Source organism: Giraffa tippelskirchi, chromosome 2 (genome assembly GCF_054371585.1).
Source record: "Giraffa tippelskirchi isolate mGirTip1 chromosome 2, T2T-mGirTip1v1.2.pri, whole genome shotgun sequence".
NCBI lineage: Eukaryota > Metazoa > Chordata > Mammalia > Artiodactyla > Giraffidae > Giraffa > Giraffa tippelskirchi.
Window position 1 is genome coordinate 14,690,090 of NC_137276.1, and position 26,084 is coordinate 14,716,173.

General features: G+C 47.9%; 1 protein-coding gene and 1 long non-coding RNA gene across 2 annotated transcripts in view; one reads left to right on the forward strand and one right to left on the reverse strand.

Annotated features, from left to right (window-relative positions):
• Positions 1-498: 498 nt before the first annotated feature.
• Positions 499-24,273, reverse strand: LOC145539441 (pancreatic lipase-related protein 2). Its single transcript, XM_081573490.1, has 13 exons — positions 24,244-24,273; positions 21,578-21,680; positions 18,673-18,827; positions 16,271-16,396; positions 13,719-13,853; positions 12,875-12,986; positions 11,693-11,812; positions 10,355-10,474; positions 7,914-8,032; positions 7,358-7,487; positions 6,040-6,151; positions 4,539-4,706; positions 499-2,843 (listed from the first exon to the last, which is right to left on the reverse strand). The coding sequence occupies exons 2-13, from the start codon at positions 21,630-21,632 to the stop codon at positions 2,780-2,782; spliced, it is 1,416 nt and encodes a 471-aa protein (XP_081429616.1). The 5' UTR covers positions 21,633-21,680; positions 24,244-24,273; the 3' UTR covers positions 499-2,779.
• Positions 20,106-26,084, forward strand: part of LOC145539445 (uncharacterized) — a 58,502-nt gene continuing 52,523 nt past the window's right edge. Inside the window, exons 1-2 of the long non-coding RNA XR_014077805.1 lie at positions 20,106-20,300; positions 21,529-21,692. This is a non-coding gene — a long non-coding RNA (uncharacterized LOC145539445). The remainder of the gene's footprint in view (positions 20,301-21,528; positions 21,693-26,084) is intronic.

The following is a 26,084-nucleotide window of genomic DNA, read 5'->3' on the forward strand; positions in this document are numbered from 1 at the left end:
CCTGTGCCATCCCCAGGCCCTGAAAATGCCTCCCTCTTCCTCCTACCAGCCTATTTAGTCACTGGGGTCCTAGGACTGAGCGAGCAGTTCAGCTGGGGGCTGTTGGGAGGCCGAGCGTGGGTGGGAGGCCCAGATGGAAGGGTCACACTCTGCTGAGGTCCTGGCAGCTCTGCCCATGGCGGCACTGAGCCTCCTAAGTTCCGGGCACAAACTCCCCATCCGCTCATTGGCTTTGGATGAAGACCATGCAGGCTGAGGCCCTAGCCAGCTCAGGAAGGAAAGCTGAAACCTGACCCTGACCAGGTGTGAGGTCAGGTGGGTGAGTCCTCTGGAAAGCCCGGGGTTACAGCATCTGCAGAAACTTTGTAGGACCTGCGGCCAGGCTGCAGTTACAGGCCCTGTGAGTGGCTGCTCTAGGCCCTCCCACTGACTTTCTGGTTTTCTCCCAGGGAGAGGGATAAGTTGGGTGAAGTATCTTCCTGCGACAGAACATTCCAATTTTCTTTCTTTTTTTTTTTTTGGCCCTGCCCCATGGCATCTGGGATCTTAGTTCCCCAACCAGGGGATTAATTCTCACCCTTGCAATGGAAGCATGGTCTTAATACTGGATGGCCAGGGAAGTCCTCCAATTTCTTAGTATTAAAGAACCCTTTAAAGTAAATATTATATTTAAAAAAGCTTAAAATCAACACACAATTTGGACATTTCACAGAAAAAGAAACACAGAAGGCCACTAAACACTGAAAAAATATTCACTTTTCATTTATCACAAAACAAACACAAATTGCAACATAAGGAAAAGCACTTTCAGGTGCCTAATAGATAAAAAGCTTGACAATTTACCAAGCTGGTGAAGGTGCAAAACCCTCTTGTGTTAGAACAAACCATATGAAATTATCAATATTTGACTTTTTTGACTCCCAAGAGCAGCAATTTCATACAGTTCAGCCTATCGTGGTGTTGGTCAGTGTGTAAATTGGAATGCAATTTGGCAACATTGATCAAAATAAACATCCTAAACATTTCTTGGACAAATTTACATCATGTTAGAATATCATAAAGGGATCATTGCATGAATATTCCTAATAGGAAAATTTTGTGTGTCCAACAGCAAGGACAACCATACCACATACATCCCTCGATGGACTCTGTGAAGCCACACAAAGAATGAAGAAGCTTTTTCTGGACCATTAGAGAATAATATCCAAATTTAATGTTAGTGAGAAAAACAAGGTGAGAACAATGTGTATTGTATGCTTCCATTTGTTTGAAAAAGGAAGTGACTAAGAAAGCTGAAGTACAAAAACTACAGACTGTTGTACAGAATAAAAGCTACTTGGCTATAAGGCTAAAAGACCAAGATTTGAGAGATTCAAGGCAAGAAGCAGGCAAAACCTTCATACAGAATTGTTTCTATGATCCTGGAACCAACAGAACCACTGTAAACAAGTTCCCATCTCTTGAGAACTAGAGGTTAATGGTAATAAAAGGCTGCAGCCTTGTTTTTGAATAATGCTTGGGGATCCTCCCCCCAAAAAACCAAGAGGTTTACAAAACGTTGGATGGCCAGAAAGATGAAAATGTCTAAGAAATAAATCAAAACTAGAAGAACAAGTACCTTGTATGTATAGAACTTATACTTATTCAGAGAATTTAATTTTTCTGAAAAAATTAGTAGGACACTTGTTCGGCCACTCTGTCATGTCTGACTCTTAGTGATCCCTTGAACTGCAGCACACCAGGCTTCCCTGTCCTTCACCATCTCCCAGAGTTTACTCTAACTCCTGTCCATTGAATTGATGACGCCATCCAACCACCTCATCCTCTGTTACTCCCTTTTTCTCCTGCCCTCAATCTTTCCCAGCACCAGGGTCTTCTCCAATGAGTTGGCTTTTCTCATCAGATGGCTAAAGTATTGGAGATTCAGCTTCAGCATCAGTCCTTCTAATGAATATTCAGGACTGATTTCCTTTAGGATTGACTGGTTTGATCTCTGTGCTGTCCAGGGCACTCTCAAGAGTCCTCTCCAGCACCACAATTTGAAAGCATCAATTCTTCAGTGCTCAGCCTTCCTTATGGTCCAATTCTCACATCTGTACATGACTACTCGAAAAACCATAGCTTTGACTAGGGGAACCTTCGTTGCTGTCTACCTTTGTCATAGCTTATAAATCCTTAAAAAAAAAAAGGAGATGTAGGGCTGGGATATGTGAGATTGGTGTGCAAATATTCTATACAGAGAATATTTCGGGGAGAACTCAAGTTATCTCTGGGAAGAGGAAGTGAGAGAACCTAAGGCAAAGCTGGAAGGACAAGACCTTGGGTAAAAGCTCACTTCTGCATCATTTGCATTGTGCCATGTTGAGGTAGTAAATTTTTTAAAGCTCCTCTCCCTCCATGGTGGAGGCAGATTCCACCTAGATTATTCCCAGAGTCATTCATGCCACAGGCTGCTCTTACATGGGGTCTATTCTCTACCTCAGGATACTGCAAGCTGAATGGGCAACATGTGGAAGCAACCTTTTCAAACAGGACAGAATTCCACTGTCTAAGGATATAAAATCCATTAGGACAGACCACAGAAAGTGCCCTGAAAGAGAGAGATGGTGGAGGAAGTGGACCAGTAGGATGTTTTAGACATTACCTGTGGCCAAGTTCACTCCAGTCCCCCAAATCTTTTCTAAAATGTGACCCAGAACGTGCAGAATATCAAACTAACAACATCAAAACAAGGCTACTGAAGTTTTATTATCACCAAGATATAGGGGGCACGACATTTTTAACAAGGGTAGAGGGTTTGTAATGCATCTTCTTGCACCGTGTCATTGCTGCAAAAATTATACCTGTGGAGGAAGACATTTCTGGCATGAGGCTCTTTTGCTTGTTGAAAAGTGACTTCAGATGAGTAAACAGTTTTTGGCTAATCCGTTGGAATTCAGATCCCTTTGACTGAAAAGCTCTGCTACATGAGGCAGAGTCGAAGTGATGCTCAAAAAGCAAACCCCCTCAAAGAATCTCCTCCCACCTTGGACTTTTAATGAGCTGAGAGGGAAATCAGTGGTCAGACCAAGGATTTTCAAAACCCAGGGGGTTATCACCGAGCTCCCTGTGCTATACAGCATCTTCCCACTAATTATCTATTTTACACTTGGTAGTATATATATGTCAGTGCTACCTTCCCAATTCATCCTACCCTCCCTTTCTCCTTGCTGTGTCCACTTGTCTGTTCTCTACATCTGAGTCTATATTCCTGCCCTGCAAATAGGTTCATCGGTACCATTTTTCTAGATATATGTGCATTAATGTATGATCTTTGTGATGACCGAGAGGGATGGGATGGGGCTTCCCAGCTGACACTAGTGGTAAAGAACTTGCCTGCCAATGCCTGCCAATGCAGGACACATAGGAAACTTCCCATAGTTTGATCCCTAAGTTGGGAACCCTCTCTGGAGGAGAGTATGGCAACCCACTCCAGTAATTCTTGCCTGGAGAATCCCATGGACAGAGTAGCCTGGTAGGCTACCGTCCAAAGGGTTGCACAGAGTCGGTGAAGTGACTTAGCACTCACGCACAGAGAGGTGGGACTCAGGAGGAAGGGGGCTATATGTAAACATATAGCAGATTCACTTTGTTGTACAGCAGAAACTAACACAGCATTGTAAAGCAATTATAGTCTAATAAAAAAATAAAATAGCAAAGCAAATAAAAGAAACCCAGAGAGTTTTGAGCCTGGCAATGATGATCCTCTTTTAAGGTGGACTTTTTTCTTTTCACATTTTTAGATACAGTTAGGTACTCTCCCAGCTCCTACCAGGTAAGATTTTGTTCCCTCTGAATGAGGAGAGTTTGCCACTATGCTGCTGCTGCTGCTGCTAAGTTGCTTCAGTCTTGCCCTACTCTGTGCGACCCCACAGACGGCAGCCCACCTAGATCCAATACATGCCATGGTCTCCAAACAAAGCAATTTACCTTCCTAACTGCACCCAAGCTGAAATTAACTCAGAGGTTTCCGACAAGTACTGCCCAGGTGTCTTCCTTATTGTTTAAGATAAAAGAGTTTCATATTTGCCTGCTTCTTTTTTTTATGGGTCTACATGATTTGATTTTTCTTTTCTTTTTTTTTTTAATTTGTTTATGCTTAATTGAAGGATAATTGCTTTGTTGGTTTCTACCAAACATCAACATGAATCAACCCTTCTACTGATGTCTTGCTCCTGCCAACGTGAGTTTGGCTTAAGCAAATGATTTATTTTTCAAAAGTAAACTGATGGATAGATGGAGAGTTGAGATGAATAGTTGGGTAGATGAATGGATAGCTGGTTGGATGGCCAGAAGCATGAGACGACAGATGTCTGGATAGATGGCTGGATAGATAAGTGGACAGATAAGTGGATGAACAGAAAGGGCTGGATGAATGTATCAGTGGATAAATGCATAGATGGGTAGGTTGGTGATTGGATGGATGAATGGACGGACTGGTGAACAGATTGATAGCTAAATATAGAAAATAAAACTTAGATAGAATAAAAGATACTCACTCAGTCTTATCTTCACCACCTTGCACTGTAATTCTGGAAGCCCCTAGTTTGGGCTGGAAGAGATTTATCACATTGTTGTTCCAAAGGAACTTGACCGTCTGGACTTTTCCAATATTGAGGTCCACATCAATGTCATGCATATGGCTTGCATCTGGTCGGAGGGATCCTCTGAAAACATACACATAAAATATTTTATCAGGTGTATATATAAATACATAGGTTGATAGCAATCTATGGTTTCTCCAAACAATGGCCACTGTTGCTGGTTTTCTGCAAATAAATTGTATAACTTCGTACACATCCAGGGACTGGTAAACCCCAAATGTGTTTGTAAACAATACAACTTTAAAAAATATTAGACTCTAGATTTCCACTGTTTTTGTTTTTCCCTGGGATTCCCAGGTGACACAGTGGTAAAAAATCTGCCTGCCAATGCAGGAGACTCAAGAGATGTGGGTTCGATCCCTGTCAGGAAGATTCCCTAGAGTAGGAAATGGCAACCCACTCCAGTATTCTTGCCTGGAAAATTCCAAGGATAGAGGAGCCCAGCAGGCTATAGTCCATGGAGTTGTAAAGAGTCAGACATAACTGAACGACTAAGCACACACACACAGTTTGTCCCTAGAGGGAAGTTAAATATTTCGGGTTGCATATTAACCCTGTTGGTTCACTGTGGGACTAATTAATGCAATATCTTATGTTCAAAGATGCCTGTGGGTCAGCTGAGGTCATTTGTTATCACCTCATGTGTAGCACAGGAAGTGGTCAAAGAACTTTAACATGAAAATTGTTATGTAGAACTTTGTGCTAAAAACAATCTATTTTTACAGCGTTGAAAGTGTGAAAGCGTTAGTTGCTCAGTCGTGTCTGACTCTGTGACCCCATGGATTGTAGTCCACCAGGTTCCTCTGTCCATGGAATTCTCCAGGCAAGAATACTGGAGTGGGTTGCCTTTCCCTTCTCCAGGGGAATCTTCCTGACCCAGGTCTCCTGCATTACAGGCATATTCTTCATATGAGCCACCAGGGAAGCCCTTTAACAGCATTGTTATGCATTTATCCAACATATATTTACCAAGCACCTCATATACCCAGCAGAAGTAGGCACTGGGGCTACTACAGCAATGAGAAGGTGGCCTCAGGCTTCCTCTGTGTGTATGTGTAGGGAATGAAGTGTGTGTGTAGTGGGGAGGGAGTTGCCACACAAATGCGCCTGGCCTGAGGAGAATTTGATATTCATAAAACCTAAGTCAGGAAACAACAACTGACAATTCAGAAGAAGTCCGCATTTGTCTCACGTTAAATAGCAAGTTCTCCCTCTTTGCTCTTGCGCGTAAATGGGGTGATTGAACCAGATCTAAGACTTCCATCCAGCTTTGACATTTCAGGATTCAATGGTTCTGTATCATAAGTGGCTAGGTTTATACAGCAGTTTATACCCAATCTCATATGAATACTCTACCACGGAAAGTCTGGTCATTTCACTTTACTATCAAACTTACTTGAAAATTTGATATTGTTTTGAGTTTCCATTACTTCCATACAAAGCAATTCTGATGTACCCCCTCACTTTCTTTGTTCCAGCCAGCGTGACGGATACCCTATATCTCCAACCTGTCCAAAGAAATGCAATCATTAAATTAACTCATCTTGTTGAAAAAAAATGACCCCGTGGAGGCAGTCTTGTTCCAAGCTAAGTCCTCAGTGGGTGAGGGGTAGCAGTGAATATGCATGATGATTTTCTTCCGTGAGGTTTGTGGGGGGTCCCAAGATTCAAGTTGCTCTCTCTGGCCTCCCCCAACCGCCAATCTTCTGGTATTTAAAACAACGCTGCAGGGTCCATCCTTGAGCACATATTCCCATTCACACATGCAAGTATTTTTCCTAAGTACATTCTGACAAGTAGAATGACTGGGTTAAAGTCTTATGCATGTAAGACTTTATAGAGACTGCCAAACTGTGATCTTTCATGACAAATATTGTGAAGATTATATAAAGTGTTTTATAAAGTGCTACATAACTTTTTAAAATTTGAAACTCCTTTGAACAGCAATTGTTCTTCATTTGGCTACCATTACCTATAACACATGAATCTTGATCATTTCACTATCTGGTATTTTTTAAATGAGAAGCTGGGCAAAACAACATAAACACAACATGGTTGTGTATATGTAGGGGGACTGATATGACATATAATTAGTGGGGAGACTTCTTGACTTACAGTGACTTTGACCCACCTCACCTAAAGGAAATCAGTCCTGCATATTCATTGGAAGGACTGATGTTGAAGCTGAAGCTCCAATACTTTGGCCACCTGATGCAAACAGCAGACTCATTGGAAAAGACCCTGATGCTGGGAAAGATTGAGGGCAGGAGGAGAAGGGGACGACAGAGGATGAGATGGTTGGATGGCATCACTGACTCGACGGACATGGGTTTGAGCAAACTCCAGGAGACAGAGAAGGACAGGGAAGCCTAGCATGCTGCAGTCCATGGGGTTGCACAGAATCAGACACGACTGAGCAACTGAACTGAACTGAACCTTCTTCTTCTGTTAATGAATCCATCCTTCTGGCCACAAGGGTGAGTGGACTTGTAACCCAGCTTGGGCCAATCACTGTACTTTATTCCATTGATCAGGATTTTTGGCTAAAGGGTGAACTTGAAACCTAAGACAAATGCCATTCTACTGTCCTTCCATTATAGCTTAAAATGGTTGGAGTTGAGTTTCTGTTAAATTGTTACCAAGGGTCCTATGAAGGCTGAAACACCTTTAAAATTATTTGCAAGAATTTTTAAATTCGTAAAATAGAAGCTTACTTGTAAAGTTACCACTGCTCCCTGTGTTCAGGAAAAAGGTTTGTCCCACGGCACTGGTTTTCCCCTGGAATTGGTCAGCATAGTGCCCCATTTTGGGACATCCTCCCACTGGACAAGGAAAACAGCCACCCTAGTGAAAGAAAACAGTTTGTCTGTGGGTCATAGGCCTTGGACTCTTCACTCACTCTATCAATCAATTCATCTTCTATTCCATCCATCCACCCATCCATCCATCCCTCATCCATCTTCTCACCTACCTACCCATCCTTGAATTCAGGTATCCATTCTGTGCCTACTCCCCAGTACCCCTCACTGGTCCATGCACGCTTGCAGCCATCTACCCATCCATGCATCCCCTGGGAATTTTCCAGGATGAAAATTTGGGGATCCAGGGAAGGCCCAGTACAGTTCGGATCTGTGTTGTTCCTCTCCTGCCCATCCTACTCCTGGGAGGAAGGCTCTCCTCAGCCATGGAGTTACATCTCTGCTCTGTTCCAAGTCACAGGGACAAAACCACCACCACCACCATCTTCCCTGGGCCCCTGGTGTGCCCTACCTCCTGAAACTCTTCATAGGAGGCACATGGGTAGCCTAGAAAGCCATCGGGGTTGAGAATACTGCTTGAGTAGTACTTGTAACTTCTTAAGTGACTGCATGCCACAAAGTTTTGGATTCCTGGGAAGACAAAGACCACAGAGGCTCACAAGAGGCATTAAACTTTTGAAGCCTGAACCATTCTGACTGAGAGAGGAATCACCTCTGCATTTCACAGGTGGGTATCACTGCTCCTGAACACCTTGGCCACAGTTCAAAACTTCTATCATTGACCTTGACATACTTGGCAAGTAGAAAATTTGGGGGCTTGTTTGTAGTGGTGGTTGGCTGGAGTTGCTTTCTTCTCCCTAGTACTGTCCATTTGCTGGGGAGGTCCTCCTTAGGGCTAGGCAAGTATTGGGGAGTGACAGGTTCTAACAAGCACCTTTATCTAATCCTCCGGGGCCAGGCATGTATTGTAAATGATTAACAAGAGCTTGGGGGCTTCGGGGGTGTGGTTAGCTATATATATATATATATATATACATGGGCTTCCCAGGTGGCTCACTGGTAAAGAATTCACCTGCCAAGGAGGAGACCCAAGAAACACAGGTTCGATCCCTGGATCAGAAAGATCCCCTGGAGGAGGAAATGGCAATCCACTCCAGTATTCTTGCTTGGAAAATTTCGTGAACAGAGAAGTCTGGTGGGTTACAGCCCGTGGAGTCACAGAGAGTCAGACGTGACTGAGAATATATATACATATAAAATATTTCACCTTTCACATGAAGCCAGCTTTTCTGTCTACCGTCTGAGGCTGAGAAATTCCTCCTTCTTACTCCTCCAGGCACAAGGTAAAAGCAATAGAGGGCAAGGTCACCGTGGCCTCTGACCACTCTCATTGCATTTTATTGACCATCTTTCTCTTTAAACCGAAGTCCTCTTGTTGGAGGAAATTGCTTTTTTTTGTTTTTAATCTCTCCAGCTATTAATACTTGGTACCAAACTTCCCATGGAGTGATCCACAGTGACCCTGACATAACTGGTAGCCACTTCTGGGAGGTCTGCTGGGCTTTATCCCTCAAAGCAGGGGGGAAAGAAAGGTTGCACTTTGTGCTGGGGGAGAATTCTCACCCCACAGTGCCCCCGGTCCTGCGCGTCCCACACCAGCACTCATTACCAGACAACAGAACCTGTTTCGAACTTAATTGTTTCTTTCATCCAAAATTGCTACCCAGGGATTCCATAATAGAGGAGCAAGTGGATGTAATTGTTCCTCAGTGCCTGCGCCAGGGTGACCCGGTGAGCACACAATAGAAACCCGCTCCAGCATCTAGGCTGCTCTCTCTCTCCCTGTCGTCTCTCTAATTAAACCTGGGCTCCTTCCTATTAAGTGCGCGCCCAGCCTGTCACTTCTGGGAGAGGGCAGCCCTCATTGTGACTCTGGTGTTCATTCTGGGAGCAGATCAGCAGATCAGAGCCCCCCCACCCCACCCCCTGCACCAGGAGGTGCCTGGTGCTGGGTAGAGGGGCGGTCAAAGGCTCCACCGACTGGCAATGGATGCTGGCTATTGTTTTATCGACTCTGCTCTTTCACATGAAGCACGAGCAATATAAAGATACCACAGGAGGCGGCTCAACTCAAGGTAATGAGTGGACTAGAGCTTGCTCTGGGCCAGCGCCGGATACGGAGGAGAGGCCCGGAGGCCAGAGACACAGCCTCTGGCCTCAGGGAACTCCCAGCTCGGAAAGATAAAGACTGAAATGAGAGGATCGCAGACTCCAAGTCTCCACTTTCAGGGAGGAGAGGGAAGCCTGTTCTCACTGAACGGGTGACAGGAATAGCCCAAAGCCAGAAAAAGGGACGGCTGGCTGATGGCAATGGTGTTTCAGGTCAGGTAACATTAGAGGTGCTGAACCTGATTTCTCAGATAAGCAGAGACACACACAAGGTTAGCCCCCCTCTTCCAGACCCCCAGCCTCTGCCTCCTCACGTGTGCCCCCAACCCCCCAGGGCACGTCCTCCTCCTCCCCATTGTCTTCTTCCCAGCTCACTTCCTTTCCGTTCCTAGCATCTGACAACAGCACACGGCCAGAAAGTCAAAACCCTTTCACATCTTTGCTTCCACCCTACAGTTCTTCAAGGGGCTGGCCCTGGAGAGAGCATGGGAACCCTGGGTCCTAGCCAATGGGCGAGGGCAGCCCATGTCTCAGCATCCTGGTGCAGGGCGGGGGACGGCGCAGGCTGGGCATGTGGTTGGGCTTCGCAGCTGGAAACTGGGCTTCAATATAAGGCGGCCTTGGGCAAGTTTTATCACTTTTCTGAGCCAGTTCCCTCGTTTGTAAAATGAGGTTAACCAGAATAACTGTCTCAGGCCACTGTGGTAAAAATGTCTGCCAACACCACACATCCTGCCTTCTCTCCAAGTGGTGCAGCTGGACTTGCTTCTCTCATTCACTTACCTTGCCATATTCCATTTATATCTATGATGGTTGACAGGATATTTTTCTGACACCCAGGCATTTCCTTTCCTCCGTTTGGGTAGAAGTCCAGGTGGCCCACCTTTTGTATTATTCCAAAACCTGAAACATTGGCAGCAGAGGTGAACAGGGAGCGGGGAGGAAAGTGGTCCCAGAGTCAGGTGGTGGCTACAGAGAGCATTCAACTCCTTCCAGCGGGAGCAAGAAACTTCTTGGCAAATTTTGTCCTCGGCACAGCCACCCTGTCTCTGGCTCTGCAGAAAGTTCTCAGAGATGAGCACTTGGCAAGATAAGAAGGGAGGAGAGAACAGAGCTCATCAGATGAGGGGGAAGGTAGGCTCTGGGTGAGCAGGCACACGTGTATTTGTGTCTGTCTGTCTGTCTTGGAGAGACTCTGAACAACACGGATACTATTATCGGTATCCTGATACCGTTACGCACCAGAAGACGCATGTCAGGGCTGGTGCAATTTTTTTATGACTTTACTCATTTAAAAATTTTGGTTTCTACATTATAGTGTTATGCTGAGACCACATAAATTATATTGCTGTATTGAGAACCAGAGCATGGTGGCTAGGTGGTTTGGATTTTGAAGCCCACAGGCCCATGATCACATTCTGGTTTTACTTACAGATCTTTGATCCTGGGCAAGCATTTGACCTTGTTGAGCCTCAGTTCCCTCAGCTATGAAATGGTAATAACAATACCCACTTTTCAGGGCTGTCACAATGATTAATGAGTGAAGGCAATGCAGCACATGGTAAACCCTCCGTAAGTGATAGCATCATGAAAACATATTCTTCATTGGCACATTTCATGAGTGGTTTTGCAAGAAAATATTGCAAAAAGAATGTTGATTTTAGAAGAATTAAGGAGGATATTTAATCTCCAACAAAACAAACTTCAACCAAAGCTTTGCCATAAGAAGAAAAAAATTTCAAAAATTCACTTTGCATTTTGCAAGTACAGGTCAAACATCAATAATAAATACATCTGCCACTCTCGATATTGGCAGACTAAGGAAGAATGTAGAGTTTGTAGGCTGAGTGAGCCTCCCATGGGCTATAGAAATCTGCTGTCCAACCAGGGGCCTTGGGTTGTTATCACTGGCACTGAACTGTTGGTTTGTGACTGACATCTATTTTGGCTAGTTGGTGCCCAAACTGTTTCCTGTGGCTGCCTCTTTTGTATACCACCCTGTAGTATGTGTGTGTGGGGGGGGGGGTTTGGGGGAGGGTGGCAGGGGTTACACGCCTGGGCCTGGAACTGCTCCCGTCAGCTACAGCCTTGGTCCCTGAGAGGTGAGGTGAGGGGACTCACCCAGGAAAGGGATTATGGGGGTAGAATCCGTGTGAATCACATCCACAAACATGGCGTCAGACGGGTCCAGCCGAACCTCCTCGGGTGTGCCCTCGAAGCATGGCTGTGCCGGGTCCAGCCCTGAGAATGGGGGGGAGGTAGACGGGGAGGCCACACTTTAAGACCAACCAGGATCTAAACCCTGTACCCGCGAAATCCACGGAGATCCCTGGACAAAGGGTGCCACACCCCAGCGGTCACAATTGGAAGGATTGGGGCTGCAGTTCCTGGTGTGCTTAGAAGAGGGGCTGGGACAGAAGGCTGCCAGTGGGGTCATTGCCCGTCAAAGAACATCCGAAAGTGCCCACTGTCTGGCTCCATGGAGAATCGGGGTGGCGCCCTTGCTCCCCTCATCTCCCTTTTTCTTTTTCCCCTCATTCCTTCCTATGGGGCCGCTACTCTCCAAGCCTGATCTCCTGGGCCTGACCCGGTCCTTGTCCAGCCTCTGAGTCCCACACAGTCTGTTCCCTTGTGTCTTTGCTCAGGCAGCCCTCAGCCTGCAGCTCACCTCCCCACATTCTCCCCTAATCTGAACCTCGCCCCTCTAAGACCCCCTCAAATCCCAGCTCCTCATGGAACATGTGGCCTCTCCTTTCTTGGCCCATCCCCCCTCCGCATTGTATAGACTTCTTCTGATGCGTTAATTCTACTTTGGATTTTATTTGCCTACCTAGTAGTCTGTCTCCTGCACTAGACTATGGATTTCCTGAGGCATTGAGTGAAAAGTCACTCAGTTGTGTCCGACTCTTTGCGACCCCATGGACTATCCAGTCCATGGAATTCTTCAGGCCAGATTACTGGAGCGGGTAGCCCTTTCCTTCTCTAGGGGATTTTCCCAGCCCAGAGATCGAACCCAGGTCTCCTGCATCGTGGGTGGATTCTTTACTAGCTGAGCCACCAGGGAAGCCCTTCCTGAGGCAGGGGCCGTGACAATTTCATCTTCCAATAGAAGCTGAGGGTGGGAGAAGCAGGGCACCCAGGACTCGGAGACCTACATATAGAGCTGGTGCTGCTCGAAGTCAAAGTGCCTGTTCTCTCTGAACTTGGGAAGTGAGAATAATGACAAAAACCCCCCTGGCTGGGTTACCCTCCCCCTTCCCCCCTCCCCCTCCCACCCCATCCTACATCACCCTGTGCCCCTACCTGTGATTCTGCCCACTTGGCCCCCCAGCCTCCTGCCGGCCTCGGCTGCCAGTTGTGCACCCAGGCTGTGGCCAATGAGATGCACGTTCTCTGGGCCATAGCCCAGCTCGGTCTGTGGAGGGGTGGAGCGTCAGTTACCAGAGGAACGAGTAGAGATGCGCTGGCTCTGGGGGAGCGGGGATGGGGACAGGACTTGGCCTGGAAGCTTGGGAGGAATGACCTCTGGCTCCAGGCCGCCACCTAGGACAGCGTGACTCGGCCCCCTGCTGGCCACAGTCTGCAGGTCCCGGGGTCTGGCTGGCTTGTGGAGCACTGGTGCTGACCAGCGGCCACCGTGTCATCTGCAGGCTGCCTTGGCCAGGACTGGCTGTGCATGCTGCGAACTCCCATCTGCACCCCACCATGGGCCTCCCTCCCGGAGTCCCCCTTAGGGGCCTGTTCAGAGTGTGGTTCATGGGCCTGGCTCTGGGGTTCTCCAGAATCAACCTTGCAGAAGGCTGTAAGCGACCTTCCCTAAGGATGAAGACTCCGCTGGTCTGAGAGCTGCAGGGCAGCCCAGCTTGCTCTCCGATTCCCAGACCAACCTTCAAGGAAAGCTTATCTCAAAAGGGGAAACTGAGGCTCGAAGAGGCTAGTCTGCCCTGGGCCTCAAAGCTAGGGATCTTCAGGACAGCCGGAGAGGGAGTAGTTTGCAGCTTCCTGAAGCAAAGGCCTTCCTTGGTTCCTGGCTTCCAGGCTCTGCCTCACCCCATGGGTCCCCAGGCTGCCTCTGGGTGCTCTGGGGTGCTGACCTGCCCCTCTCCCTGCCCCCTCCCCACAGCATGTGGCCCAGGCAGGAGTTTACCGACAGCCCTTGTATCAAGAACGCTATCTCCGCTCCCACGACCCGAGTGTTGTGGACGGCTTGGGTGTATTCTGTCAACGCCCCGTGTTCCCAGTCCACACAGATGCAGTTCACCTTCTCCACTTTAAACATTTTCTGGGGAAGACAAACCAGATTATTAACAGCCACCGGGTGCATACTCCAGAGATAGGAATTCACATCTATCAGGCACCTAGCTTGTTTGTGTCAAGGCTTTAATATTCCTCACATTTGTCCTGGTCCACACCACAGCCCTACGAACTGGGAATATACTTATTTCCACTTAGCAGATGTGGAAACTGAGGTCTGGAACAAAGTGACTTGTCTAAGGTCTTACAGAAGGTCATTAACACAACCAGGTCAGAAAGATGACTTACTAGGTCAGGGATTAGCAAACTGCTACTTGAGTGACAAATCCACCCGCTTTTATGACTGTGTGTGCTCAGTCACTTGGTCATGTCCTACTCTTTGCGACACCATGGACTGTAACCACCCAGGTTCCTCTGTCCATGGGATTTTCCATGCAAGCATGTTTCAGTGGGTTGTCATTTCCTTCTCTGGGGGATCTTCCTGACCCAGGGATTGAACCCATGTCTCTTGTCTCTCCTGCATTGTCAGGTGGATTCTTTACCACCATGCCACCTGGGAAGCCCAAAAGTTGTATTGCAAACAGTCGCATCCATTTGTTTACCTATAGTCCACCCCTGCTTCATAGCCACAACAGAAACCATATGAACTACAATCATGTGACCCACAAATGCTACAGTATTTTTTACCTGCTCTTCTACGAGAAAGTTTGCAGACTCTTATACGAGATAGTTGAAGCCATAGACAGACTGCTTTTATATTCCCAACAATGCTTTGTATTGAGGGACAAGTCTGATAAGATGAGATTTAGACAGAGGTAGGATATCACTCTACCAGATACATGCATCTTTTGTGTCACGTGGTATTATCCAAGCACAGACACCAGTCCCTTGGGAAGAAAAAGAATCAACTTCCCTGGTGGTGCAGTGGCTAAGAACCCACCTGACAATGCAGGGGACAGGGGTTCAATCCCTCATCAGGAAAGATCCCACATGCTGTGGGACCATTAAGCTGGTGGGCCACACTACTGAGCCCATGCTCTACAATAAGAGAAGCCACTGCAATGAGAAGCCCGCACACAGCAACGAAGACCCAGCACAGCCAAATAAATAACAGAAAGTCAAGTCACTCAGTCGTGTCAGACTCTTTGCGATCCCATGGACAGTAGTCTACCAGCCTCCTCCGTCCATGGAATTTTCCAGGCAAGAGTACTGGAGTGGGTTGCCATTTCCTTCTCCAGAGGATCGAACCCGGGTCTCCTGATTTGCAGGCAGGCACTTTACCATCTGAGCCGCCAGGGAAGCCCAAATAACAGAAAGGGTAACACTATTTCCTTTGTTCATTCGGGGAGACCTCCATTTCCTAGAGGAAATGAACATTATTTCCTTTGTTCATTATTGTTCATTGAGGTTGAGAAGAGCTGGCTGGAGGTCAGGACAACATGGTGGATCGCATGCCCCAGGCTCTCTGATTTCCAGGTCCACACAGCCTCCCTCTGAGCCTCAGGTGACACTTGTGAACATCCATCCCAAGCGGAGCAGAGAGCGTTGGGCAGGAGCTGCTCAGGTCCATCCCAGCGCAGCCTAAGCCTCTAAGAGCCATGCATGGGCACCTCCTACAAGCTAAAGTTGTAGACACACGGAGTTGTGGTATCTTGTACACAGAAGACCTGGTTTTGCATTCCACCTCTGGATTCAACCTTGGGCAAGTACTGAATTTTGGGGGGCCTTAATTTCCTCATCTATAGAGTGAGAACCATAACTGTACCTACCTCACAGCCAGGCTGGGAGGGTTAAACAGGACAAAGACTGACTGTGGAATGATTAGCACAATGCCAGAGTCACGGTAACTGTTCAGGAAATGGATGGTATGAATAATAATTCATTATCAATATTCACAATCACTTTAAAGCTGCACTGCCCAGTACCATGGCCACTAGCCACTCGTGGCTCTTCACAATTGATTACAAAGAAATAAAATTTAAAATTCAGTTCTTTGGTCACATTAGCCACATGTCAGGTCCTCGATAAGCACAGGTGGCCAGGGGCTCCTGATTGGGGCAGCACAGATATAGAAGATTTCCATCATCACAGAAAGTTCTACTGGATAGCAGTGCTGTAGGGGATAATGCATTTTTTATGCCACACAGGGGTTTTTACAGAAACCATCAGAGACAAATGCCAGGTAATTGGCTGTCATCTTCACCTCTTGGACTTCCTGATTGGACTCTGGGTCTTTTCAGCATCATAAGGAGATGTTTGGCTAGAGGTTGGTGAGTTGGGAGAACTTGAGAGTGAGTGCCCCTGAGAATCTGAGTTTTCCTCGGTGGTTTTAGGAAGAACCTGTCTTTCCCTGGAGGTCATTCTTTCCCAGCCTTCAGGGCTGCAGTGTTTGACTCTGTCTGCTGGTGGAGTTTGTCTCACCAGATGAGGAGGGTGGGCGCCTACCTTGCACAGGTCAATAGGCCAGCCCGAATCCCCATCATCTACAAAGCCGTGGATGACGAAGCGTGTCTTGCGGTCCAGTTGGAAGTTTGAAGCCCTGACAGTGGCTAGGTCAGTGATGTTGATCCGCTGGTTAAATGAGAAAAGATGAATTTGAATGTTGGCCTTTCCAAGCCACAGACCCTTTAGAGCCCATTCCCATAAGACTGAGGTCACAGGTTCAACTCCCATGAACCTGGGTAAGGCTAGAAAAGGAGTTCCTGACCTATTTGGGTTTGAGGATAGAATTCAGAATGTCCAAGTTTATGGATTTTTATATACTGAAATACAGTGTTTTTTTAACTGATGAGCAACAAACCACAGTAGTCTTAGCCATACTCTGTCACCAACAGAAGTCACAGGTATTTTCATTTAATATTATCGTTGTTTTAGATGTTTAAAAATATCATTTGTACTCATTACTATTTAAGTACTCTTGCCTGGAAAATTCCATGGGTGGAGGAGCCTGGTAGGCTGCAGACCCATGGGGTCGCTAGGAGTCGGACATGACTGAGCGACTTCACTTTCACTTTTCCCTTTCATGCACTGGAGAAGGAAATGGCAACTCACTCCAGTATTCTTGCCTGGAGAATCCCAGGGACGGCGGAGCCTGGTGGGCTGCCGTCTATGGGGTCGGACACGACAGAAGCGACTTAGCAGCATTACTATTTAAAATGACAGAAGTTATTAGACCAACCCCTAGACCTTGTTATTTAGTGAGATAATAAGGCAGCTAATTATTATCATATACTAACTTATTTTACCATTTATTACCATATCCCACATTAATCTTTTTAAATGTTCTGATAACTGTTTTCCAATATAGTTAGTATCCTTTGTAAAGTGAAAATTGCTCAGTTGTGTCCAGCTCTTTGCGACTCCAAGGACTGTAGCCTGCCAGGATCCTCTGTCCATGGAATTCTCCAAGCAAGAGTACTAGAGTGGGTAGCCATTCCCTTCTCCAAGGGATCTTCCCGATCCAGGGATTGAACCTGGGTCTCCTGCATTGCAGGCAGATTCTTTACCATCTGAACCACCAGGAAAGATGACTCCTTTGTATCCAATGCTTTTTATTTTATGCATTTAAAACCCTTTCTGCTCCATGAATCTGTATCTCCCGTCATGCCTGCTGCTTCAGGCCCAGGGGTTCCTCAGCTTTTGTCTCCCAGGACCTCTTTGGCTATCTGCAGACGTCTACCATTCCCTTTCAAGAATTTTTTTTTTTTTGCATAAATTTAATTTTTTTTAATCTATTTTTTTCATAATGGAGATTCTGAGTGCAGGGTTTGTCACCTAGAACCTCACAGTAGGTGACCCTGGGGATCTATATCCAGACACTGTGCTATCTTAAACTTGGTTTGGGGCCAGAGCTGTGAGCTGGTTGAGTTCTGAGCAAATTCTTTTAATTTTTAAAATCTTAATTTTACATTTTTTTCCCCATGCATGCGCTTATTGCACAATCAGGTCTATTGCCTTAGGAAAGTCATTCCCTGGTGGGTCAAGTCCATACATCCTGATGTGCTAGGACTCTCATGACCTTACCCTTTTGGGAGCTCCAGTCTCATTCCCTGTTTTAAAAACACTTTTATTGGAGTATAGTTGCTTTACAATGTTGTGTTAGTTTCTACATCCTCTCTTTCTTGGATTTTGTTTCCATTTAGGTCACCACAGAGCACTGAGTCGAATTCCCTGTCCTGTGCAGTAGATTCTCGCTAGTTATCTATTTTCCACATAGCAGTGATATATGTCAGCCCTAATCTCCCAGTCCATCTCACTGGCCCACTTTCCTCCTTGGCATTCATACATTTGTTCCCTACATCTCTGAACAAGTTTTTCGTGTTCACTTCTGAGCACCTGGAGTAAGCTTTCTGGTCTTCACCTGGCAGCCTTTTTGGGAACTGAAGATTGCTCCGAGGGTCCCCAACTTTTCTCCTTTGTCATGAAATGTCCCCTGCTTCCCTTCTAGCTCCTAAGGAAGGATTTCTGTCTCCTGGTCCCCACCCTCTGAGGGGCTTCGCTCCCTCTGCTTCTTGGTGCAGAAAGAACCCAGACCCTCCCAGGGACACAAAGGCCTGGGTTTCTCCATAAAAGCTACTCATACCCTCTTCCTCCCCCGAACAAGGTTCTAATCCTAGGAAGTCCTGAAGTTCTGTGCACAAGTGTGTGAATATGTCAGTTTCCAGGTTGGGCGTCCATAGATTTCTTCAGATCCCTAGATTTCAGACAGTTCTATCACTGGTGAGGAAGCACCTTCTGGAAAATTCCAAGCCCATGAATTATTCCTTAGAGAACCACATGAAGGCTCCAGTGTGGGTGCCCAAATCCCACCCCACCACCACTATACAGTGATTTTACGCCCTTCTTACTTGGTAGTTATTTGGATTCTCATTTGTATATAGAAGAAAGTGAGCGTCGATGTCCTCGGGGGACCAGGGAAGTATCTTTAAAGGCCGCTGAAGGATTCCAGTCCATGGTTTTTCATCAGAAAAGCAGCCAAAAGGTTCATAGCAAATCTCCCTTCCTGGGACAGGAAGAGGAACAAACAGGACCCTTGTGAGCTTCTGAGAAGGAGCAACGTCATTTCAGCTGCTTGTGAGGACTCTTCAAGGTGCAGCCCAGGGCTGACCAAGGCTAATCTCATCTTCATCTTTGCTGTCAGTGTTCCTCAAACTTCTGTGTAATAACGACCACCTGGATGCTGGGGGGGAATGAGCATATACACACTCCCAGGCCCCTTCCTCAGAGATTCTGATTTGGAGGGTCTGGGGTGGGGCCCTGGGAACTGTATTCAATAAGTGCCCCTGTTCATCAGGCAAGTTGGAGAATTCCTGAGAAATCCGGGAATCTTAAACTAAAACTACCTCTTCCAGGAAACTCCCAGATGGCCCTTTCTAGCCACTCATCAACCATCAAATATCTACCAAGTGCCTATGAATGCCCGTAGCACAAAGATGCTATGTGATGAGTCTTGAGGCCTCCCTTATATCCGGCACAGGCTGTGCACACAGTAGGCATTCCCGGGCATTTGTTCAATCCACATGTCTTCATGTCATCCCTTAATGCACCTTTTCCCCCTGAAATCATTCTCTGCCATTTCAGATTTCCCTGCTGTTCTTTGAAATGCTGTCCTTAGGTAAATGCCCTAAGAACAGAGAGAATTTGTTTTCACATCATACTGCATATAGTAGAGGCTCCATACATGCAACTGATGACTCAAATGACCCCATCTAAATCTGAAGGTCCTTCTCCAGTACATGACACATTTTCACAGTTATGTCACCCTAGGGTGACATAATTTCAAATCTAGAGGATTACGGTGGACTTTTTGTCTTAGGCTTTCTCAACTGTTGATGTCAAATGTTGGTCATTCATTCAAAAACTGGTGATAGTTAATACTTGTTGTTTACCATGTACCAGATATCACACCAGCTGTTTATTAGTATTAGCCATTTTAGCCTCCAAACGGCCCTATGATCAAAGAATTTACCTGTTTGAAAGAAGAGGAACCCAGGGCACAGAGAGACAAAGGAAGCTCCCCAAGGTCACAGCCAGTGGTGGATCCATGATTTGAACCCCAGAAACTTAACTGGGAATAAAGGTGGGAGCTGGGGAGTGTGTGAAAGTATGAGAGTGTTAGTCACTCAGTCGTGTCTGACTTTTTGTGACTCCCTGGACTGTAGCCCGCCAGACTCCTCTGTCCATGGAATTCTCTAGGCAAGAATACTGGAGTGGGTTGCCATTTCCTTCTCCAGGGGATCTTCCCAAGCCAGGGATCAAACCTGGGTCTCCTGCATTGCAGGGGAATTCTTTACTGCCTGAGCCATCAGAGAAGCCCAGGAGCTGGGGAGCCACAAAGACAAATCAGATCCAAACCCTGCCCTGAAAGAGAGGAAATGTAACTGGGAAGGAATAATGACAGCGTTGGATACACTGTGGGGAGAGGCAACAGTCCTGCCTGAAGGGCCACAGGAGACTAAAGCAATCTTTGCTTCAGGTGGTAAATGTGGGGGCTTCGAGGCCAGATGAAGACACCTGGGCTGTTGGGTGGATAGTGGAGAAGTGCTGGGGATGCTAAGCTGGCCAGTGGGGTGGGCAGGGCTGTGCTCCTGAAGGTGTTCTGAGGAGCCGAGGATAAGTGGCTGAGAGACAGCAGAGCCTGGGGAGCGGGGGCTGTGGGCCTGGAGGGGTGGTGTGCGTTCTGCTCTCTGATGGGAGTTAAGGCAAAGGTAGGGAGCTGGAGGTGGGGGTGATAGCTGAGTGTGGTTTGGCACAAGTGAGTTTGAGGAGTGGGGATGACCCTGGTGGAGCTGCCTGGAACTTGGGAGGGCTAAGGGGGTGTTGGAGGGGACTAGGCAAGGGGGTGACCCTGAAGAAGAGAAAGATGAGGAGGGTGTCCGGGAGTGACCTTTGGGAATGCCCAGCCCTAGGGCAGGAGGAAGCAGCCAACGAGGGGTCCAAAAGGCCTGAGGAACAGCCAGACCCCACCCAGAGCTCTGCTCTCAGGGGCTGGATCTTGCTGCAAGGCCAGGGTGGAATTCTAGAAAGGTAAGAAAAGGGGCTGGGGACAAGCCGAGGAGACGAGGGGCAAGAGTCTGGCCGCAGAAGAAAGCCCTCGAAAGGACCGGAGGAGACCATGTCTGCTCTTGGCGACAGTGTGCTCAGCAGGGTTTGGGGGCCTGATCCAGGCAGTGAGGGGTTCTGACTGATGGGACAGGAGGTGGGAAGATGGGACAGCATGGGAAAGAGTGCACCTGGGAGGCACCCTTGAGAGGAGGTGGGGGGATGCGAATAAGCAAGTTGGGGCTTGAGGGGCCTTTGGGAGGTTTTAGGACTAGTAAAAACTTGGGTTTCTGCATCTCCCCTGGGCAGGAGGTGGGCCAGGATGTGACTTCTCAGAGGGACACATCCATGCCTTTCAGGCTGCAGAAATGCCCTTGTCCACACCCAGGGATTGAGGGTACTGGGGGCCTGATAAGAACCAACCCCCCCACTCTCCACCTGCCCCAGCTGCCTGCCACCTCTTCCACCTGCTCCAGCCACTGGAAAAATGGGACCAAGCTGGATGATGCTTGGTCATCTGTGTTGAGCAGGCTGCCCTGTGTTTGCCATAGCGTCAAATCCCCTGAATGGTACTGATCGTTGTATCAAGAAATAAGGATAACATTATTAATTAGCATGATGATAATGGTGACGATGATGTCTCTTGTCTGTCTCACCCCAAGCAAGGCCAGCCCAGGCATGGTCACCAAGGGATGGTGACTGCATCCTCACCTCTGACTGTGGCCAGCAGGAGAAGACCAATGGTCCAGGAGGGCAGCATCTTCATGGATGAAGCCAGAGACGCACACGGACACCCAGATGCACAGGCAGGAGGCTGTTGAACAGGGTAGGTGTCCCTCAGTACCCTCGGGGCCCTCCCTAGGAACCCTGAAGCCTCCCCACACAGGGAGGTGGGTAGCACCTCTCTTGGATCCTGGACTCAGCCTCAGCACCCTTCTTCTGGACCAAGTGCCTCTGGCAGCCCCAGCCCCTCCCACTCCCTGCCCTCACAGGACAAGTGATTTACCGTGTGGCCCCAGGGCTTCCACGCACAGCCCAGCAGGTGGGTCATGGCTTTTTATAACCAGGCTTGATCCTTTGGATTCCTCAGGAAAGGACCCGTGGCGGGGGGGGGGGGGGGGGGGGCGGGGGGGGGGCGGGGAGGATGTAGGGTGGGGGAAGCGGGGTAGACAGCGCTCTGCACATGCCTGCTTTGAACCTAGGTTATCATAAACACACAAAGCCAGCTCGACCAGGGGAGCAGGACTGTTTATAAAGTGAGATTCGAGGAAAGGGAAACTGACTTTGTGGGATCGCAAAGGGCTCTGTTAACCTGAATTCATGGGTACAGTTGCCTGAAGGTTGTGTTCCCCTAGGGATAACAGGGAAACACCAAGTTTCAGGGCTTCCTGTTCAAAACCCCTTGGGAAACAGGAACCCCAGACTCATCTCATTTCCCTGAAGACCCTGGTAGAGCCATGCAGGAGTGGGCTGCTTATGAAGACAGCCCTTGGTCACTTTGGTGGGTAGGGTGGGCAGGGAGCATCCTTCCAGAGAACCCGGACAAAGTTATAAAAGCCCTGCAGTTGGAGGCGCCCAAAAGAGTAAAATAAACAAAGCTGTTCAAATACAGCTTTGTTTGGAAACATCGTCTAAGACCCAGAGATAAGAAGGTTGGAGGTGTTTTCTTTCCTTCAGGGCCAAGAGGAGATCCTGGGTGAACAGCCAGGAGCCATCCCACTGTTTTAAAAATTGACATACAATTTAGATGCTCCAAAGTGCATAAATTCTATGTTTAAAACTCAAGTACAGTTTAGTGAACTTTGACACATGTATGAAGATGAACCAAAGTGTTAGTCATTCAGACGTGTTCAACTCTTTGCAGCCCCAAGGACTGTACCCTGCCAGGCTCCTTTGTCCACAGAATTGTCCAGGCAAGAATACTGGAGTATTCTCTTCCTCCTCCGGGGGATCTTCCTGACCCAGGGATTGAACCTGGGTCTCCTGCACTGCAGGCAGATTCTTAACCATCTGAGCTACCAGGGAGCAAATGTATATGCACTAGATTGATTTCTGGCAGCCAGAAGTGTCTTGGTATCCCTCTACCTCCACTCCCATAGCCAGGTACGAGGTGATCCATAAACACTTGTTGGATGAAAGAATAGGACAGTGGAGGCTAACAGTGAGCTGAATACATTCCTGATCTCTCCTGCCTTCTCCTTCCTGCTCTGTGCCCTAGAAGCTATCTCGATGGATTGCCTCTCTGCACTACTTGCCCTTGGCCTTCTGGTTGGCCTCCATCAATGGGAAGGAGGTGGGAAGAGGGAGAGGTTGGGGTATTTCTTCCCCAGGCTCGCTCCCTTCTGTGCTGTAATCCTGTGATAGTTGCTCCCTCTCTCCTGCCAGCTTCAGCTCCTCTCAAGCAGCTTGTCATCTGGTCCCCAGCTCCTTCTAGACTCTCATGACAGCTCCCTCCAGCTAAGCTTCAGACTCTAGGAAAGTAGAAGCTTTCTACTACAGGGGCTACAGGGGCTGCTAATCCCTGGGTGATTTAACCTCCCTAGTGGATTCCCTTGACCCTGTCCACAACTCTGTAAACAGTCCCTCTGATCAGCCCTTAGAGTGGCCGTCTCTTGCCACTGGGGCCCTGGAAGGTGTGCCTAGCCACTGGACATCCCCTGAAAGGAGACAGTCCCAGTCCCAGTCTCAGAGGCCCGTGGTCCATCTGGGGGCTTAGCTGGGTCTTAGACACTGCCCCTTCCTGCCTCTCTATTCCTGATGACATTTCCATCCTTATTAGGAAAGTTTGGGATTGTGTAGTTCTTTGGTTTCACCACCCACACTAATAGCAGCCAAGGCTTTCTGTGACTAGATTTAGTTTTTGACAAAGGTTTAGTGAAACACGTTCAGATAATCCCTGGGTCCTATCCTCCATGCTCTCCTGGTTCCAGCTACAGTTTGGTCAAGGAATCCAGGAAATCTTCTCCCCTAAGGGACCAGTGGTGTTTCATCTGGTCAACAGAGGGCAGAGCTGGAAAGAAAGGGAAATTTTATATTTCATTTAGGCAAGAGATGTTTCTTGATATTTTCAGGTCACCAGGCTCTGTTCTAAATGCCGAGGGCAGGTTGTGATCACACTTGTCCTCGAGGAACTCACTGAGGCGGATTTGCTCAATATGAGGAAAAACTTCCTAAAGGCTAGAGCCACTGGGAAATGGACAGAGCTTTGTTGGGGGGGAGGGACCCCTCCTCACTTGGATGACATTGTGACTGAGTAGAGGTGGACCGAAGCCAAGTGCCAGGTGAGGGACAACACCGGTGATCTGCTTCTAAGGTTGTTTTCGAATCTGGGATCCTACAGGAAATTTGGGAAACTGCAGCCTAGAGAAAGGACTCACCTTTGTATTTAAGCAAGAGTCACCCCGAAGGAGCACAGCATCCAAACCCCTCTTTCAAAATGGATGAGGAATCACCCAATATGAGGCAACAATATCTAAGTCATGAGAAATATGCTGAACAAACGCATCTTGGGAAGAGTGTCCAGAGGAGGTACTGAGGACGTGAGAGCTGGATATCAGAGGAGGAATGGATGATGTTGGTTCAAAAGATGTCCTGAGAGGAAACAGCAATGATCAATCAGATTGTAGCTCCAGCTCCTACGGGCCTTGTGTATTCCCATTCTGTAGCCCGGGTGTCACAGGCAGGGGAAGCAAGGGGCTTAGTTAAGGGTGAACGGAAGAGGAGGCCGTGATCTTTTATATATATATATATAATTTATATAAATTATATATCTGATTTTATTTCTCTATTTTTGACTGTGCTGGGTTTTCCTTACTGCATAGGCTTTTCTCTCACTACAGCAAGTGGGGTCTACTCTCTAGTTGCCGTGCACAGGCTTCTCATCGCAGTGGCTTCTCCTGTTGCAGAGCATGGGCTCTAGCCAGGGTGTGCAGTCTCAGTAGCTGTGGCTCCCTGGCTCTAGAGTACAGGGCTCTAAAGTTGTGGTGCTTGGGCTTAGTTGCTCCACGGCGTGTGGGCTCTTTCCGGACCAGGCAGGGATCCGTGTCTCCTGCATTGGCAGGTGGATTCTTTACCACTGAGTCACCAGGAAAGCCTGAGGAGGCCTTGATCTTAGGCACCACCTCCTACTGTGCTACTGCTGTTGCTCTGTCCTTCTGTAGGTCTCAGTTTGCTGACCTGTAAATGGGGGAGATTCTAGGTGGATTGAAGAACACCGTCCCTACACCACGCTGTTTCCCAGGGGGCCTGGGCACCCCTGCTGCAGTCACCAGTGACTGGGGACAGACCCACTGGGTGCTCCCTAGCAGTCCTGAGCCTGCCTGGTCTCCGTGGCAGGGTGGCTGGCCCAAGGCAGGCTGGCAGGGGCCCAGGCTATCTCCCACTTGGCTTCCCACCACAGCAGGGCCAGCTCAGCGCCTCCTTCCTCTTGGCGGGCATGCCTGAGGTTCTGAAGTCCTGCCAGCTATCTGCCCTGGGAAGGAAGCGAAGGCCATCACCTGTGGGAAAAGTCATTCACTGGCCACAGGTGGCAGGGTCAGGGCCTGAGTAGTGCTGCCAGCTGGCCCAGCTGCTGCCCAGGGGAGGGGTGGCTTGGGTCATCCTTTGCCAGCACCCTGAGGCCTTTCGAGACATGTTTCTCATCTTCATCACCTCCTTTATCTGTCCTCCCCTCCCCTCCTCCTGCCCTTGCCCCTGAGGGGCTGACATCACCTCTCTCTAGGCTGCCACATCAACCTCCCCACAGCTTCCTTGCAGCTACCACAGTATTAGATGCTTGTTTTGTGTGTTTGTTCACTCCTTCATGTTCATTTTTATATGATCATAGTGTACTGGATGCTCTTCCAGCTTGAGGGTAAAACAGGGAACAGAGTATTCTCCTGCCCTGCACTTTGTGGGACTGATGGTCCCTTGGGTCACGGATGCTATTTGCCCAAAATAAATACACAATGGCGAACAAAATGAGCTAACAAAAAGACGGATGTTGATGAGGGCTTGTACCAGAACCACATAATCTCTTTCACAAAAGAGAAAAGTTGGGGATATTGGGTGGAGCCCAAGCTCCTGAGCTGGACATGCAAGGTTGGTTGCTGCTATAGACTGGGCTGTATTCTCCCCCAAAAGATATGATGGAGTCCTAAACCCTAGGACTTCAGAATATGATCTTTTGGAGTTAGACTTTTTACAGAGGTAAAGTGAAGCCATTAGAGTGGGTCCTAAT

Excerpts from the sequence above, each read along its gene's own strand:
- LOC145539441 (XM_081573490.1), bottom strand. The coding sequence starts at position 21,632 with ATGAAGATGCTGCCCTCCTGGACCATTGGTCTTCTCCTGCTGGCCACA. Across the intron at positions 7,488-7,913 it reads CCTATGAAGAGTTTCAGGAG|GGTGGCTGTTTTCCTTGTCC; the intron begins GTAGGGCACACC and ends TTCTTTCACTAG. Across the intron at positions 6,152-7,357 it reads GAGCAGTGGTAACTTTACAA|GTTGGAGATATAGGGTATCC; the intron begins GTAAGCTTCTAT and ends TTCTTTGGACAG.